The sequence below is a fragment of the Heliconius melpomene genome, chromosome 15 (assembly GCF_056956725.1).
Source record: "Heliconius melpomene rosina isolate 202511_hmr_F chromosome 15, ASM5695672v1, whole genome shotgun sequence".
Lineage (NCBI taxonomy): Eukaryota > Metazoa > Arthropoda > Insecta > Lepidoptera > Nymphalidae > Heliconius > Heliconius melpomene.
This window is the reverse complement of record NC_140403.1, coordinates 8,562,560-8,582,373: the sequence shown is the minus strand read 5'-3', so window position 1 is coordinate 8,582,373 and position 19,814 is coordinate 8,562,560. Positions and strand designations below refer to the sequence as shown.

At 32.0% G+C, this 19,814-nt stretch overlaps 2 protein-coding genes across 4 annotated transcripts; one reads left to right on the top strand and one right to left on the bottom strand.

Annotated features, from left to right (window-relative positions):
• Positions 1 to 56: 56 nt before the first annotated feature.
• dor (vacuolar protein sorting-associated protein 18 dor) lies at positions 57 to 10,427 on the bottom strand. Of its 2 annotated transcripts, XM_085198748.1 has the most exons (10): positions 9,982 to 10,427; positions 8,716 to 9,047; positions 8,493 to 8,540; positions 8,048 to 8,359; positions 6,394 to 7,616; positions 5,931 to 6,100; positions 5,413 to 5,564; positions 5,112 to 5,177; positions 4,656 to 4,821; positions 57 to 910 (listed from the first exon to the last, which is right to left on the bottom strand). In XM_085198748.1, the coding sequence occupies exons 1-10, from the start codon at positions 10,238 to 10,240 to the stop codon at positions 675 to 677; spliced, it is 2,964 nt and encodes a 987-aa protein (XP_085054874.1). In that variant the 5' UTR covers positions 10,241 to 10,427; the 3' UTR covers positions 57 to 674. The 2 variants fall into 2 exon arrangements, with proteins under 2 accessions (XP_085054874.1, XP_085054875.1); XM_085198749.1 differs by lacking the exon at positions 8,493 to 8,540 and having other exon boundaries at positions 9,982 to 10,385.
• Positions 10,428 to 10,836: 409 nt separating this feature from the next.
• LOC146531622 (short-chain specific acyl-CoA dehydrogenase, mitochondrial-like) lies at positions 10,837 to 19,709 on the top strand. Of its 2 annotated transcripts, none has more exons than XM_085198754.1 (9): positions 10,837 to 11,301; positions 11,463 to 11,632; positions 12,610 to 12,868; positions 14,578 to 14,739; positions 16,257 to 16,323; positions 16,714 to 16,853; positions 16,996 to 17,087; positions 17,766 to 17,965; positions 18,302 to 19,709. In XM_085198754.1, exons 1-9 carry the CDS (start codon positions 11,262 to 11,264, stop codon positions 18,393 to 18,395), a joined length of 1,224 nt encoding a protein of 407 aa, XP_085054880.1. In that variant the 5' UTR covers positions 10,837 to 11,261; the 3' UTR covers positions 18,396 to 19,709. The 2 variants fall into 2 exon arrangements, with proteins under 2 accessions (XP_085054880.1, XP_085054879.1); XM_085198753.1 differs by having other exon boundaries at positions 10,853 to 11,301; positions 16,702 to 16,853.
• Positions 19,710 to 19,814: the final 105 nt, after the last annotated feature.

Genomic DNA, 19,814 nt, shown 5'->3' with positions numbered 1-19,814 from the left:
AAAATGTTCGTACTTTAATACTTACCTTGGTCTCTGAAGTCAGTTATTAAAAATACAAGTTTTGAAGCACTCATTTAATATACATAGATCACAGTATGCTCTTAAATTTTACATATTTCATAAAATATACCTTACAGATTAATATTAAAAACTTCTTACATGACAAATGATTATTGACTTTTCACTGTCATTATTTTTTTCTATATATTAATAACTATATACTTCAGTTAAGTTTTTGACTACTTTTTAAAATAATATAAATTAATAGACACAAAAGTAATTTATAATATATTTAAGTTTTACTTAATAACTTCATATTAACAAATTTTAAATTCTTTTGGTTATAAAATATGAAAAAGTAAATATAAAATGTCTATCGATATACTATAGGGAGATAAAAAATCAACCAATGATTAATTGCAGATAGTTATTTTAAACTATCGTAGCATTTGGCGGTCTGTTCTTTCTGGCATCTTACTAAAAATGTGAAAATTTAAAATAAATATTTTAAATTCCCAATTGACATTGCATATAAATATAAAAAAGGAATATTCATAGTACATGATGTATTAACAGCTTAATATTTAAGAAATTAGTTCATTCATTCAATTATTTAAAAAAAAAGATTTGGATCTTCCGCGAAAAAGCAAAAGCTAAAAGAAATTATCAATGATTCACTCCCATTCCTTCATAACCTTATCCCAATCTTCATCAGATATGAAAGGTTTATCAATACAAGCTATCATATGTTCCCCGCAGAACACGCACTCGCTGGCCACTATATCGTCAATTTCGTTCTTCAATACTTCCCTCAAAGGCAGACCGTTTGACGTAACCGCAGAGAGCTCTATATTAGAGAGAACGGAGAGATGGCGTTGGAGGTCTGCTAATTTGTTACGACGAGCTGGAGCTGTACAAAATAATAAATTAGAATATTAAATATATTTGTCAAATGTTATTCCACACTAAAAAAATATATAATTTAGGAATCTTATAAAAAAAAATATTTAGCTCGTACTGGATTTGAACTGTAGGGGTATTGCACTAGTCTTATTATATTCTGTATAAACACGCTATATCAGCAACCTGAATTTATTCGCTACAAATGCAATTGTGAAATAATGTTCCACTATTGTTTTGTAGCGTATAAATAACCAAATTAAATATATAATAAAAGAGTTGAATCTGAGGTCTCGTCTTATTAACATCTCGCCACAATATACGTTGCCCTCATTGGTGACCCCGACGAAAGGTACCCCGACGGGGGTACCCTGCTAGTTGCAGCCTGACGTGACAGTCTACATTGGCGATCCTCTAGACTTCAGCCCGAAGCTACCAACGAGACCGAGGCAATGATCCATACAACTCCCGTGGACTCTACATTGATAACCACGTAAACCGGACTTCAACCCAACGACTGCCCGACGCAAATCTTCAGAGATATGGTGAGTGCACATTCTAATCGGCTTCCCACAAGCGGGTCTCACCGGTTAGAATTTCAAGAGGCAATATACCACCAAACCCATAAAATGAGATTTTCGAGGCAAGATCGAATATGCAAATCAAATAAAGGCTGATGAAGTAATGGAAAATACCAAGTTTTACGAAGGCATCGATTTTTAAAAAAGCTAAGGATAAATTTATTAGTAGATATGCGCGATAACAGATTAGTCGACAGAATTACAGGATTATTACATCCGAAAAGGATAATTAATTCTGACACACTGTAATTACGATTGTCAATGTTCAAGCGCTATAAAATAAATACAAGTATGGTAGAACGAAGAAACTAGGGGAAACTTCTCAGTCAGTAGAGAATCATGACACTGACTACACCCTCTACGCACGCACCGCCATCGATAATTACCGAGGCACCCCAAGCATGGTCGAAGCCCGAAGCCGTCCACAGCCACAATTAAACAATGAATGGAAAATGGTAATTTTCTTTCTAAGGCTCAACCCGAAGCCCTACATGTGCAAGTCAACCATATATACTGCGCATATTTCGAAAAAGAATATAAAGTATATTACACGACACAACGCACCCAGGATTCAGAACAATAAGAATAATGTTAACGAGTCATTATTTCTGACCTGGTATGGAATACTCAAGTACGTGGACAACACGAAGCTATCGTGTCAAAAGGCGGAACTCTCACGTGACAACAATTCGTCACTTATATATTCCCCGAATTCGAACGGGTTGAAAACTTTCGTGCGCACTCTACCTGTAGGTACGTAGTACCAATCGATACATATATACGGTCATTGACCTACTTACGCCAGCCTTCATCGCAAACAAAGTCGACGAACACAAAAAAATCACCATCAGCAGAACGACAACAATGCGCAAACGCAGGAGCCTACGACAGCAAAACACCGCTTCAAGTCACTAGGTCAGGCCGAACAATTAAACCTGTAGTTCGATTTGGTTTTTAAACAATTAATTTTTGTCATTTTATATTTATTTTTGTACATTTTTTTCCCAAAGGGGGAGAGTATTGTAGGGGTATTGTTATAGTCTTATTATATTCTTTATAAACACGCTAAATCAGCGCCCTGATTTTATTCGCTCCAAATGCAATTGTGAAATTATGTTCCACTATTGTTTTGTAGCGTATAAATAACCAAATTAAATATGCAATAAAAGAGTTCAATATTAAGTCTCGTATCATTAGCATCACTCCGATGCCGTAGCCCACATTGGTGACCCCGACGAAAGGTACCCCGACGGGGGTACCCTGCTAGTTGCAGCCTGACGTGACAGTCTACATTGGCGATCCTCTAGACTTCAGCCCGAAGCTACCAACGAGACCGAGGCAATGATCCATACAACTCCCGTGGACTCTACATTGATAACCACGTAAACCGGACTTCAACCCAACGACTGCCCGACGCAAATCTTCAGAGATATGGTGAGTGCACATTCTAATCGGCTTCCCACAAGCGGGTCTCACCGGTTAGAATTTCAAGAGGCAATATACCACCAAACCCTTACAATGAGATTTTCGAGGCAAGATCGAACATGCGAATAAAATAAAAGCTGATGAAGTAATCTAAAATACCAAGTATTACGAAGGCATCGATTTTTAAAAAACTAAGGAATAATTTATTAGTAGATATGCGCGATAACAGATTAGTCGACAGCATTACAGGATTATTACATCCGAAAAGGATAATTAATTCTGGCACTTTGAAATTACGACTATCAATGTATAAGCGCCTTTAAATAAATACAAGTATGGTAGAACGAAGAAACTAGGGAAACTTCTCAGTCAGTAGAGAATCATGACACTGACTGCACCCTCTCCGCACGCACCGCCATCGATAATTACCGAGGCATCCCAAGCATGGTCGAAGCCCGAAGCCGTCCACAGCGACAATTAAACAATGCATGGTAAATTGTAATTTTCTTTCCAAGGCTCAACCCGAAGCCCTACAAGTGCAAGTCAACCATATATACTGCGCATATTTCGAAAAAGAATATAAAGTATATTCAACGACGCAACGCACTCAGGATTCAGAACAATAAGAATAATGTTAACAAGTCATTATTTCTGACCTGGTATGGAATACTCAAGTACGTGGACAACACGAAGCTATCGTGTCAAAAGGCGGAACTCTCACGTGACAACAATTCGTCACTTATTCTATTCCCCGAATTCGAACGGGTTGAAATCTTTCGTGCGCACTCTACCGGTACGTAGTACCAATCAATACATAATTACGGTCATTGACCTACTTACGCCAGCCTTCATCGCAAACAAAGTCGACGAACACAAAAATTCACCATCAGCAGAACGACAACAATACTGTAACAATGCGCAAGCGCAGCAGCCGACGACAGCAAAACGCCACATCGAGTTACAAAGTCCGGGCGAAGAAAACAACTTGTGGATCAATTTAGTTCATAGGCATAATATTTTATTTTGTTTATTTTATATTTTTATGCACATTTTTTTCCCAAAGGGGGAGAGTATTGTAGGGGTATTGCACTAGTCTTATTATATTCTGTATAAACACGCTATATCAGCAACCTGAATTTATTCGCTACAAATGCAATTGTGAAATAATGTTCCACTATTGTTTTGTAGCGTATAAATAACCAAATTAAATATATAATAAAAGAGTTGAATCTGAGGTCTCGTCTTATTAACATCTCGCCACAATATACGTTGCCCACAGAACCATTACTTCTTGGTTAACCAAGCGCAAGAGGTCCCAGCGCTATGACCATTAAACCGTCAACAAAAACTAAGTTGTATAAGCTTGAAGAGAGTGTACAGCTTACATGGTAAAAAATAAATGCAAATTAAAATTTGTATACTCTTTCTAAAACTGTATTTTATTATTCAGTAGATATAAGTGTTAAGGTTAGTTAGGGAATTGACATTTAATTTGAGAGATTATAATTTAGAAATATTATTATATCTTTATAACTATTAAACTGATTTATTTGTAAGATGATGAGATCTATTGTAAGTGAAATGATTGTGGAGTTGATTTTCTCTCAACGAAATAAAAATACATATTTTCATTTTCTTATTCTGAAATACCTATTAGTTATCAATATCTCAAAACTAAATTAAAAAAATAAGTCTTAAATAAAAAAAATTAAGACCAACATCTTTCTATAAACCAAACCCGCTACCCACCCAATGTAGGTTTCGCCTCAGCAAGCAGACAGTCAGCGTGGAAGCGGTGTCCGCATGGGAACAAGTAAAAGGGACGCAGTAGTAACGCGAGGGAACATAGCCTACAAGTGTCGGATACCGAGACATGTACGCTACGGTTGCGAAATGATTGAATTTCATTGCGTACCTGTGAAGTGGATTAAATTATATATTTTATGATTAATAATTATTTAAAAAAAAACTGTAATATCTAAACAAATAACTAGAAAAGAGCTTATAGTTTTTAAATAGCTGAAAATTTTTAGCTTTATATTTCATTGTCTCAAGTGGGAATTAAACCTACAAGCTATCGTGTTTACAGTTGCACTTGCATTTGCCCCTTATATCCTCTGTAATAGTTCCGTTTAGTTTATATATTTTTTTCAATATTTCAAAATTTATTAAGTTAACTAACATTATTAGTACAAATATACTCACATATTCTGCAGATTTCGTAGCATCCTCCATTTCGGCTTTGAGTTCTTCTATTTGATTATTATATTCCTAAGGTTAAAATTAAACAGAAATTAATTATTATCTATTTGAAATAAAGTGAACGTATGAAAAATTTAACTAAGAATATTGTCTGTGTCTAAATGGAGACATTATAATTATATAATATCGCTTTTTTTTAAGCTATCTATTTTAAAGTCGACCGTACTGTACGTAAATGAACGACATGAACTCTTACTACCCTACAAATAAACAATACTAATATACTTATAAAATTAATAAATACCTGTAATGACTGACAAATAGGTTCTCTAAAGTGGTCGATAGTGACTACATCACTAAAGAAAGGCAAAATGTCTTCTATTTTAATGAGCGGACACTCCTCAAGCAAGCTCATAGCTTCCTTTATATCTTGATTCTTCGTTATAACGTGTTCCGCTTTAAATAAATAGCAAAAAAATATTAAAAATACTTTCACATATTTATTTAATGTAAGTCCTTTTGATTTAATATGGGACTATTTACACAAAGTAGGCAAACACTAAATGAATGACTATTATGTGATGACAAAAAACAAGCGCTCAACTAGTGATATGTATTTTAAATTTCGCGTGAATTTAGTTGTATACAAAAAGGGATTTAATTTTTCAAAGCCATAGCAGGGTAGGTGGCATATGTTTTGTCAAAAAAAGTCCCATTCACTCAGTTGTTAAAATTTACGTCATTAAAGTAGATAAAATAACGTATGCGTAACGTATGCGTCGTTTCTAAGATATTCAAGTACAATTTTCTAAGATATCTCACCAACACCAAGCCACAGTCGTCTCTGCAAGTTTTCATCGTCTGGCATATCGGCCACGGTTTTAGCAAGTTGTATATCCACGTCTAGAGCCAGTTCTGCCGCCGCCTCCCACAAGCCCAGGAGTGCTGATAGCTTCACACATGCTTCTGATAAACCTTTTTCACGGCATAACCTGAGAATTATATTTTTGTTTTGTAGTTTTTCTCCAAATTGTGCCAAATTTCGGCGATATTGCTTGTTGAGTGGCGGAAGTGTCTAGTACAATACAATGCTTTGTGTTGTACTAGACTTGAGATATAGAAATAATTTTAAATATAAACATCAGATAACCGTCACCTAAACACTAACTGAGTGCATAAAAATTACCTTAAGTTAAATATAAGATAAACCTATAACATTAATTTTAATTATAAACACCAAAATTCTATATAAATAAAAACTTACTATAATATCAAAAGAACTAACCTTAAAGCATAATGTACATCATAATTGACCATAGTCAATTCCTGGCCCTGTCTATCCAAATACCTCATTAACGCCAATTTATCAATATCCGCGTACAAGGTCAACAAATAATTGTGAATCGCACGATCCTTAACATTGAAATTCTGAAGCATAAATTCCAAATATCTTATAATTTCCGCCACATGGGTATCGTCGTTCTCGCAAGAAAGAAATGCCGGTAGCAACTTCGAAGGACTTAAAGCCGCACCTTGTTTAATTAACGCAGTTACAGTTTGTTTGGGAATCTCTTCCATCAAAGCTGGTACGAATTGATAGAAAAGATCCGGTTTTTTTAAGGTTTGCAGCATATTTAAAGCTTCAATAAATGACTTTTTGTATATATTCTGGGCGATCACGTTCTCGTAGTCTTCGTTTAGTACCGTTAATTTTATAAGATTCTGTTTGTCACCGTGAGACGACATCAGGTCGTATACAACTGATTTTATATGTTGCATGCATTTAACTACTTTAGGTTGAAGAAGAAACACTTCAAAATCACTTTGGATTTGATGATATTCTTGCGAATCAGATTTTCCAGAACGTCTCAAAGAACCCAATTGCGATAAATACAACTCAGTCATCCAAATGACGATCATTGAAATTAGAGTTTTGTCGTCGTCCAAAGTATCCAGCCTTTTGGCCAAATATACTTTTAAGGCATTAACCTTATCGAGTTCCAGAAATTTGAGACAAACTGTTTCAAAACTGCTCTGCGTTTCGGCGTAAATTTCAGCACTTTTATCATATTCTCCTTTATTGAAAAGCAGTTCAGCTTGTTTAACATTGATTATATCTATAAAAGCCGGATTATTTTGGCAATATTGTTTGGCCAAATCAAATTGCTCTTTATCTGAGTAAATTCTCCATACATTTCGTTCTTCCCGGATAACCTTGTAACGAAACACAGCATTGCTGGTTACAGCCCATACAGTCTTTTTAACTGGGTCCATAACAATATTTTTTAGTTTTCCGTGGACTTCGGAATAAGTATCTTCGTATACCAATTCTTGGTTTAATAAAGATACTGCTTTCACGCGGTCGGAATACATGAGAATGGCGTGAAATTCGGTTAGAACGAAGGAAAGTGGTGTGGTTTCTTTGCTATCGGGTTTATCCGTGGGATAGCTGATTAGTTCACTTTGAGTGATCAATGAATTTGAGTTTTGTTGGGATGTTGGGTCTAACTGTTGATAGAAAAAAAAATCAAAATAAATAATTTCTTGTTAAAATGGAATATTATTTGGTTTAAATATTTGTTGCAAGAAATTAATTATATATCATGTGATAATTTAAGGATTTTTATTTTTTTTGTTGTACATCAATTTTATTTGCCATATTGGTTATACTTTAAAGAAAGAAGCGTTAAGTAAGCGAATTATTTACGCTCCACATAGCACCAATAAATTAGTTGCCTATGAATAGATTTTATTTATATAATAAAGTCAATAAAGAATAATAGAATAACATAACACTACTTGATCTGTTGGTTCTCTTAAATTCAAGTTTTCGAGAGGCATGAGTAGAGTTTAGCTAAATATAGGTTTATTTTTAAGTTTCTAAAAAAAGTTCTATGAAAAAAAAAACGTAACTAATACTTATATCGATTATCTCTTACCTGACCATAAAATATACCAGGTTCAGTCAACCAAGCAAACGTCTTTGGCGAATCAGTTTTATCAAAGAAGAACTGAAGTTTCGAATATTTCAAATTAGATGGTATATCTTGAAATCCTGTTTCAGGTGTAGTAAGATATGAATGGAATATGGTCTGAAGCGATGGCTTATCATCATTGAAAACCGCATGACCAATGAACTGGTATAGTCTCTTAGATGTAGTAACGAATATAAAGTATTTACTTGTGCTATTTACTCTGTGAAATTCAATCCCTGTTATTGGAGTGTCTTTGCCTTTTCCTATGTCGAATATCTGTAAAATATTTAATAAATATATTATCTTTAGAATATTTTGGCCACAAATTTAGAAAGTCACATTACAATATTAAAGCAAAAATATATAAAATTAAAGTGACATAATTAAATGTAGAAAAAGAGTGATTTACCAAACCATCAATTTCCTTGCCTCCATACAAAGGAAGATAGTTAGGCAGCTTGTGGAACAAAGTCAAATAAATTATATACACAAGTATTGTTATTATAATTAAAAATACAAGAAATATATACAATTTCACATAAAATACAAATAGGAAATAATGTTTGTTATTTTATTATTGAATTTGGTTATTTCATCATATATGTAGATTCTAGAATATAACTAGTAAGTACCTGTCTCCAATACTGCTGACTGGCAGTAAATATCTTATCATTATCTGCCTCAAGTTCAGTCTCCAAAATATGGCCTTGGGATGTCCCTAACAAAATAGGTCCTGTGGTAGTTGTAGATCTATTTTCATAATTCCACCCAACTTCTGTCACTTCATAATTTCTGGATTTAGTTACAGTTTTCAATTTGCTACTCTTTCTATGCAAATATACTAATTCAGGATGGCCCTCTTTGTTTCTGGCCGCAAAAGCCATGATCAAGTGGTACCCGAGGGGATCAAGGAATATAGAGGTTAATTTTGAATTGGGCTGCACAAATTTTGTGTATTGTATCTCTGAAAATATTTAGCATATATATAATGTGTACTTTATAAGTGTAATAATATATATTTTTTTATTTCCAATTAATTATTTATCTTTCCCTTGCTCTGATCTGGCAAGATAAATTTCAGTACTGAGTTCAGCCACTCAACACACCATACCCCACATTCAGATGATGAATGGAGTGTCACTAAGTTATTTGACTATAACTGCTCAAAGGTGTCAAACAACCAAAATTATATATTTAGAGAAATAATTTATTATCTAGTTGCTCATTATAAATATATAGGTAATATACTGTTACATAAAAAATAGTAATTAATCATGTACAATCAGAATCTTTAATAAGCAATAAGTTAGTACAATCCCATTCTGATAAAGAATTAATGAGGTCATTTTCAATACACTATATAAAAATGTAGCCATTCATATTATGTACATAAGGGTAGGTCAATTTAAAATTTTTTTTTATAAAAATTGTGGGAGGGTCTTATGAAAAATTATGAATGATGAATATTTGGCGCTGATCCGATATTCACAAGCACCCTAATGTACATGTATATTACAAGAGGCATTGTAGTGTAATGTGACATTGTCCAACAATAAATGTAATTGCAGGTACTATTCAGAGGAATGAAGAACACTCTCAACTCAGTAGAATGAGTGAAAAATGAATGAACTCTGCCACTCATGATACTGGGTATCATGATATTTGGGGAGAATATTTTATTTATTATGGAGTTTTTAATAATTCAGATTTATTTGGCATGGCAAATGATTTTTTTAAAATGATATGCCAGTTTTATGAAATTTAGCATTATATTTTAGGATTATAACACAATTAATGTAAATTTTTCCACAAATTCAAGTGTATATTCAACCCATTGATTTATGTTGTGATTTAGTTTAATAAAATTATTAATTTTCATAAAAATACGTATATCTTACCCTCATGCTGGTCAGGCATTTTCAAATCCAATCTAAATAATTTTCCATTTGCCATAGCTAGAACTAAAAAATCACTAGAAACAGCGACGTGAGTGATAACATCGGAAGGATTAAAATTCATTTTTCGCTTCGAGAACATGGGGCTATTATCGTCAAGTTTCATGTTGATATAACCTGATGAAGTCATTTGTTCAGAATCTGGCATCGTGCGCTGGGACACTTGGGATGCTTGCTCATATTGATCAAAAATTGAAGTCATTTTTTTGTTTTCAATTTACTCGTTTTCTATTGCAATTACGTAAATAATATATCTATTGATAATTATAATATTAATATTGAAATTTGATAATTTTAACACATTACTTTTTACAGGTAAATTTGCTAGTAAAAAGGAAAAATACTCCCATTTCACAAAAGTTACTTATTTATTATACTTTGACAACAATACAATACACAACTGTCATTATTCTGTAATTTCCAATGTCTGCGTTCAGAATAAACATATCAAAAGTAAAACATCAATCTGCTATACTCAAATAAATTTTATTGAAGGTTTAATCACCTCCTTTTTCCGCACTTTAACGTGAAGTCTCACGATCTGAATTTCGATGCTATTCTTTGTGAATAATATATCTGTTATTTGTACGGTCCACTTAGATAAGGTTGTTAATATATTAAAATTTTCACCGATGTCCCTTATTTTAAGCTGGTTGAGAAGTAGTATACTTTACTTCTTTATTTATAACTTTCAAGCAATTTGTACTATATTCAACAATAAAACAAAAAATAAATGCATCACTATACATTACAATCCGTAATTTTTTCACAATGACAGTGACATTTATTTGTTGACAGTTGGCTTTATATCGTATTATTATTTTGTCAGCCTGTGGCTGTACGCGTTAGCTGATAAGTGATAAGTCGGTTTGAAATGTTTATATCTGTTTACTCACTATTTTAAACAATCAGTTATTCAGAATTGAAGGTAGTTACTTTTGTTTGCCGCTCAGATACAAGAAGGCCAATGTACATGCCGACCAGAATATCAAATCAGACAATAATCTGTAAACAAGCATAATTTAAACAAATTACCATAATCAACTGTAAGAACGGGTTTGCAAGTTTACAACAAGTCAACGAATGTTGAACTAATATCCCAAAACTGAAGTGGACGGTGACCTTGGCTATTATCATTATTATCAGTCATAACTTTGATGTAATTCAACATTTCAGTGGTGTGATATAATTTCGATAAGTTCTTTAATATCAACACATTAAAAATGGTTGCAAGTGCGATAGTTTCGTCAGCAAAGTCTTCATGTAAGTATTTTTTTAAAATTATATTATATAAATCAAATAATTTATAGTAAAATATTTTATAGTCATACATAAGGAAGAAAATTATTATAGTTTCAAACTGTGAAATACAATGACAAAATTAAAAGTTTCCTAAATATAATACAATAAAAAAAATATTTCAGTGAACTTGTCACAATGCTTTAAAGTGCTTGTGTCACAAACCAGAACTTTCACTAGTAAGCTAAATGAGGAACAGTTAGCTATACAGGAGTTAACTAGAGATTTTGCTAATAAACATCTTAAGCCAAATGCATCAAAGCTTGATTTAGAAGGAAGATTTCCCTTTGAGGAGGTAAGTGGCCATCACATTAGTAAAAAGTTCTTTCTTAGAAATAACTAGTGTTGGACACTCCATTCTCTGTTCAGTCCAAATTGTAGGAATATTATAGGCATGTTCATTAGAAGCTCAACAGTGTTCTCGGTTTTACAAGAAAGGGAAAATAATAATAATTTATCCAAACATTTGGGAATTGAACCTGCAACCATCACAATTTACTTGTCCCAATTCCACAATAGCTTCTTAAAAAAGACATAATTCATTTAATTGTGTTAGAGACATAATATTATTGTATAATTGTGTTGTATTTTTATCTGTATGTATATAATTATACCACCACCACACTACACTACCTATCCTACACTACACTATCCTTATGCATATTTGACTTTCCTGCAAGGTCCTTGTTGATTGAATAAATAAATTTTTGACTGTTATCATCACATTTTTATCTCAACTTCAAGTGGGTACTTAATCCTCTTGTTTATTTTGCATATAAAAAATCAACAAAAAAATAGAGGTGATCTTGTCGCAATGCATTATATGTGTAACTGTAAAAGTGAGGGTTGTGGGTTTGATCCCTGTTGGGGCAATTTATTTATTTAATATTTTTAATTTCTCTCTCTGGTGACTAGGCAAAGTGCGACATTGAGTTCTTCTACTAAACACAAAATGTCCTCCCTCACAACATAGTTGGAATGTGTTTGATTTGAAATACATAAGATGTCAATTTGATTTCCATTTGAGGTAATTTTGTGTAGATAAAGTGCAGTATTGGGTTTGAACCAAAATGCACAAAAACAGATAGCAGAGAATTAATAATTATAAAACACTATGTTGACTCACATGTTGTATTATATTAAAAAAAATACTGCCTAACTATATTCCAATAAATTATCCAACTTTGTATTTAAATAATAATATGTATTTAGGTCATTACTCATGGTCCTTGTTCATAGATTAACAAATGTATTATAAATTATTTATTTTAGATAAAAAGACTAACAAACCTTGGTTTTATGGGCACATGTGTCGAAGAGCAATATGGTGGTTTAGGTAAAGATTATTTATCGCTAGCTGTCGCTGTAGAAGAGTTATCGCGTGGATGTGCTAGTACTGGCATGCTTTTGTCCATACATAACTTCCTTTACGCGAATCTGGTTAACGAAAAGGGCACACCAGAGCAGAAGGAACAATTTCTGAGAGATTTCACAAAAGGTTCTATTGGATGTTTTGCACTGAGTGAACCAGGTAATATATTTTATTATTTGTATTTTTAGCATCATCTGTTCCCCGTCTTCCCCCGAATTATGGAGGCATTTCGTGTTGAGTGGCGGAACTCAACGCCGCGCTTTATCTCGACACCAGTGCGAAGAAATGAAAATATGAAATATTTCATTTCCTCAAATGGGAATTGAATCCACAACCTGTCGCATTATATATAAATATCTTTTTAATTATTTTAATTAATTGATTTAAAATATTATTAGTCATTGGTTATGACGTTAAGCAGAAAAAATGCTCAGAATTATGTATTAAAGATTTTTTTCGCTTCTATGTAAATTGCAGGAGAAGCATTAAACAGACAAAGTAGCCGCTCTGTCGTTAAACAATGACCTCAATAATTTGTGCCCTTGAAACAGATACTAAACAAAAGTAGTAGATTATTTTTCCTCGTTTTGTCATTTGTTCTACTACTATTGTAAAAATATTCATGGTATTAGTATTTTTTGAAGCGGTATTACATCTGACTGTAATCGCGAATGTTGTAGGTTCGATTCCCATTCGGGTAATAAGACAAAACACGCCGTTGACTTACCACTTGTAACAAAAATAAGACGGGAAATAGAGAACAGAGTATGAAAAAAAGCATAAAAGTGTTTTTTAAATTAAGATTTTATATACAAAATTGTAACTGTAATTTAAAATGAATATGTGACTTGTTGGCTCATTTTCTTATTTTCAATCGAACCTGTTTTGTAGAATGCACTAAATTAAGCAGGTATTTTGGCCTTTGAATGCATATGGCGACCGTTTAACTGCATATAAAATTATACCGCGTTCGTAACTTTACCATCATTCACCAGATATCAATCGCCGAAAAAAATATAAGTAAATATAAAAATATAAGTATGGGATTCTTTAGATAAGATGCTGTTTGCGCATTTTATGCAAATTATTCCCGCAGAGCTCTAAGATGCGCATAGTTATATAATTTTTTTACGATAAAATAGATACTTATAACAAAATATATCTCAGTACTTATGTAACGGTGTTTTTGTAGGTACATTCATATGATTCATAATGTTTGACTTTAAAAAAATAATATTGACGTCAAAGGTTCATTATCTTAACAGAGAAGACATTATCTATAATATACCACTTTGCTTCAAAATATTGTTTGATAGTATTTGGTATTCATAATATATGAGAAAGTTCTGGATAATATCTATATTAATTTACAGAGCAACAGTGTTTTTGTAGAAGCTTTGCAGCTTTGAAACTCGTCCCTGTGACGTGATCAGAGATGTTTGTATGACATTTAAAAATAGGCAACCTAGTGAAACACATCGTTCCTCAGAAATGCCTTAACACTAGGTTACCTCCGCTTATGCACGATAAGCGGAACCTACGCGGTATATGTTTATTAAACATTAGGACTAAAGCGAAAGATAAAAATTATAAATTAGTGTCGACAAATTATATATGTGAACTTAGTGTAAAGTTATTCCGTACCCATTAAGACTTCTATGGGGAATAGAAGAGTCTTGATGGAGTTCTGAATTCTGCAGGAATTACCCGTCTCGATACCAGAGATAAATGGTAACGGCGTATCTTAACTATCGATCTAAGGTTCCTTCTGCCTACCCCTCTATGTGCGTGATACAGCTACAGATGAAGCAAAAAGAAAATAAAATAAATATGTTTATATTCATTAATTTATTATCTTGTTCATTAAGATGCTGGTAGCGACGTAGCTAATATTAGGACTACAGCGCGGCTAGAAGGAGATTACTGGGTGTTAAATGGCAAGAAGAGTTGGGTGACATCAGCTGTAGAAGGCAGTGCCGCCGCGATCTTCGCCACTTTTGACCCTGAGTTGAGACATAAAGGCTTGGCATGTAAGTTTATGAGATATTTTTTTTTGGACTCACAAAACCTATATATAATATTATATACAAAAAATATTACATTTAAATTGCGTCACTTCCCTAGAAATCCATATTACCAACCATAGTTGGTTTCTTCGAAAAAGGTACAGGCGAAGAATGCTTTTTATTATTTAATTAAAAAAAAGAATAACGGCATTGACGCAAAAGTATCGTAATTGACATGTTTAGTTAACACTGTCTAATTCAATTAATCAATTTATGCGGGTTCAAATCCAGGGTCGTGTTTTAAATTTAAATACTTTGCTCGATAATAAGAAAAATAAAAAATGTATTAAATTTTACAGGACAAAATATGAGTCTAAAGAATATACAAAAAAATGTTAAAGCTATAATTATATAAAATCTATTTGAAAAAAAAAATTTTTTTCAAGCATGAAATATTACTACGATAACACACAAGCCCACAATGAAAGATAGTAATGCAGATAGTATATCTTAAAAAGATATCTTATTTCATATGTTTTTGTCTAAAGAACAATATTCTGATAAATTTACTAAACAAAGTTATTGATAATATGTGTTTATTCAAGTAGGTATGTATATTAATATAATGAAGCCACTCTCTTTTCAAATTACGTAATTTGCAAGAAAAAAAATTACGAAATGTATAATTTACATAACAATGGTTCTTATATTATCATTTATATAGGAAACATAATTTATTTTCAATTTCAACGTCCTAATTACGAAATGTAGATAAGTTCCGCTACTGAGCGTGCTATGTTACGAAAATTGGGTGGAAAGTGGAAACGTAATGTATTAAGTTCTTAATTAGGTTCCCTCTCCCTACCTTGCTCTATGGGGGTATACAATGTGAAACTATAAAAACTATAAACATAATTTATGACATATGATAACACTAAGGTCAATACAGGTAAACGACATGCCTCAACAACTGTTATCATTTTGCATTCGAATCGATTAAAGATTGCTGAGTATATTAAATGTCAATTATTTATATAGTATTAATTGATCTCGTTCTACCAGTTATTTCTTTTTATATTAAACATGTTTTAAAGGACATGCATAGTTAAATCCAAAAATCTGTAAAAATATTAAACATCTTGTTTTCAATAATTATGTATGGAAGATATATGAATATATAATTGGGGGCGTTTATTAATGTAATAGAATCCAAAACAATAATGTTTAAAATGGTTATCTGTTCCGGCTAATCTCGTAAACGGCTAAACGGCTTAACCTTTTTACGTGAAGTTTTGTATTGTTAGTTTGTTTGTATTTTGGCAAACTTCCCTTAATGTATAATGTTAAGTTTGTACTCAATTTGTTTTATTTCAATCAATTCAAAAATTAACAATGCTTCAATGTTGATACCATATGAGTGTTTTATTGAATTGGTTGAAACTATAGCTATGATAATGTTGCTAGATCAGCACAAGCAATTGTGCAGCACAAGCGGACGTAGCTGTGAGCGGTTCGCTAGTAATAAATATGTATGTTTACAGGTTTCCTCGTGCCTTTGGACGCGGAAGGAGTTTTCCGTGGAAAGAAGGAGCCCTTAATGGGTGTGAGGTGTGTGGGGTTCTATTTTTTTTTCTTTCTCTATGCTGGTTTTCTTTATATATGTATATATTTTTTTGAGACTTATTGTGAAAAATGTATGAGTTAAAATGTATTGTTTCTGGTCTTATATAATTAATTTGCATGCAATATACGAAAATATATCGATAATATCGAGTCAACATCATTTTTAACTTAACCAAGTTAATAAATTTTACATAAATTAAATAAAAAAATAAGTGGATATCGAACCCACACTCGTCGCGTTTACTGTCGCTTGTGCTACTGCGCGTCGACGGCCTCAGTTATATAATCATTTCAAATTTCCTCTTAAACAATGACCATACAACAAAACAATAACAAAAAGAGACAAATGAAGCAGATATAAAGCACTTGTACCAGGGCGGCGACGGCCTGCGACCTCACGTTGGACGAGGTCCGCATACCTCGCGGGTACCTCGTTGGGGAGGCTGGAGACGGCTTCAAGATAGCCATGGAACAGCTGGATCAGGCCAGGATAGGGATAGCCGCGCATGCTGTTGGTTAGTATTCGCTTAATTTTGTAGATTTTATCATGTACCTAAATAATGTTTTTTTCATTACTTTAATTATTTATTTTAATTTTATTTTTCGATTATATTTTTACAAAATAATTAAAATATATTATATATCATTATATTCTAGGAATCGCCCAAGCGGCGTTGGACACAGCCCTTAACTACGCAAAGGAAAGAGTTGCATTTGGAAAAAGTTTGACCCGAGTGTCTTCAGTTAAAGTAAGTTAATTTGTATCTATCTAATTATCTATCTATTAAATGAATGTTTTTAATTTGTATTTCAAGCAGCTTTTAAAAAAGCTTAAAATATAGGACCTTTATATAGAATACAAAACAAAAAATTTTTTGTAACACATATTTACATGATATTTTAATTATTTTATTAATTTGATATACACATTATTTCAATGTAATCAAATTATTCATGTTTTTTCTAAGTATCACTTAATAATGTATGAGTAGGGCAAGTGTTCTGAGTAATTAAAACATAACGCTTTGTGTGTTTAAATGTTGGAGTTTATTAGAATTTATCTAGTTGCAAGAGAGGAAAAATAAAATATATAAAAAATAGAATATTCATTTATAATTGATGTTTTTTTTAATTTACGGGTTATTTTAATCCTACTGGATATAAATAAATATTTAGGCTAATATTGAATTGACACCATATTTATTACTTGCATAAAATGGCATAATTAATTTATTAGTAACCGTAAAGTGTACTTAATGGGGGATTATAGGCACAGATATCATAAAGCATATTTATTACCTTTAGGTATATATATATATTCTTTTTATAAGATACTAAAGAAAAAACTACGTTTACGATATCAAAATTACATTTAAACATCGAAAAAAATTACAAAAGACATAAAAAACCATATTTTCTACCCCCAGGACAGGCTAACAGACATGTGCATACTAATAGACAGCGCTCGCCTACTGACGTACCGCGCGGCAGTGGACGTGAGCACCAAGCACTCCTCCATGGCCAAGTACGTGGCGGGGCGTAACGCCGCCGCCGTCGCCGACCATGCCGTGCAGATCATGGGCGGGAAGGGGCTCAGCACCAAGTATGATGCTGAGAGGCATTATAGGTGGGTGGTTTCACGCTGTGTTGTGGTAGGGTAGACGGAGGGAAGCTTGTGTTGAAATATTTTGTTTTTTATTTTTTTTATGTAATTAACGTTGTGTGTTGACTGGCGGAACTTACAGGCGCGCTTTGTCTTGTTACTAGAACGAAGAAATAAAGATGTTAAATAATTTATTCCGCCTAGTTGGAATTGAACCCACAAACGTTACATTTGCAAGCTTGATTTTTATTGAAAAGTAAAAATTTGCACTTGGCTACTCAGAATTCATTCCATTTTTTTAAATACCTAATTTATAAAAATAAAGCCTTTAATAGATATTTTTTATGATTTATTTTACAGGGACGCTAGAGGCACACAAATCTACGGCGGAGTGACGGACATACAGAAGCGTCTGGTCGGTCATTACTTGCTCAAAGAAAACGACGCACTTTAATTGTTATCGAATAAAAAATATATTTACAACAGTCGAATTTAACAAAAAAATATTTGCTAAGAGTAAACTAAAGGAACTTGCAGTTCGTGCGGCTAAAACTAAGCTTTGCATATGTATGAATTATTTAAAAGTACAACTAGAAAAAATACTTTTTAGGAATCAATAAAAATTGTTTAACATAAATTATATCAATTCTTCTACTTCGGACATTGCATCCTAATAATTTTTACTCTCTGTCATTTGGTTAGCAATGAATCTTTTAAGATATCAATAACATCATTTTTCCAATCTTGTACAGTGATAGTGACAAGTATTCTTTAAATTTTAATAAATCAAACACAAAACTAAAGTATTAAGTGTTAAATATGTGACGCTACTATCAGTACAAGAGGTGTATGCTGGATGCCAAAAGCGGTATAAAATAAACCGGTTTAGGCAAGCAAGTATTGTCACATCTTTGTACACACTCACACAAATGCAAAGCTCGACTTAGGCCACGCGGACAATATTATGTACTTATATATTTTTTGTAAAAATATTATTTAAAAATGAGATTTAGATTAATATTTGTTTTTTTTATTGTTTCTTTTTTTAATGTTTCATAGACTTTATTCCATAAATGACCACGAAGTATATTTTACTCTGCTTTTTTATATGAAAATGCTTTAATTTCTTTACTTTTTTAATTCTTGTTTATATTATTGTTTTATATAATATAAAACAATGTTTTATATTATTGATTTATTTATTTTTTCTTGTTTATATAATTGTTTTTTAGTATTTTTTTAAATAAGTATTTCTCAATCTTTAAACAGCTCAATTTATAATGTTTCATTTTCTAAACTATGTCTTATATATTTATTTAGAGGTCTTATAATTAAATCATATATCAGCTTATTTTTATTCCACATCCGTTTAGTTTCTTCCACAAAGTAAATAAAACTACGCAACTTACATAAATAAAAAAGGCTCATAGACAAGGTGCTTAATACACTGGTAAATAAAATTTCAACTTATAAAAGCAAATATTTGTTATTGCTATTATAACTGAATTTTAAAATGCATTTTATAAAATGAATTTATAAATAACGTTTTTATTTCTATAATATTTTATTTCGTTGATTTTGGGTGTTTTATTTGAAGTATTAAAAAAATAAAATCATTTTATTTAGATTATAAAATTATAAAAAACTTGACAATAAATAAAAAACGTAATATAAAAAGAATTTTAATATACTAAATTGTTTGTAATATCTTTTGTTTATGATATAAAACTGTTATATTTGATATGAAATATATATATTTTCTTGTAAATTATCTTGTTTTATTTTCTCTTATATTTCCCATATTTATGTAGTAGGGAAAAACAGTGCAGCCTTTTTTTTATTCAGTACTTATGTCTAATTATAAGAAAAGCAG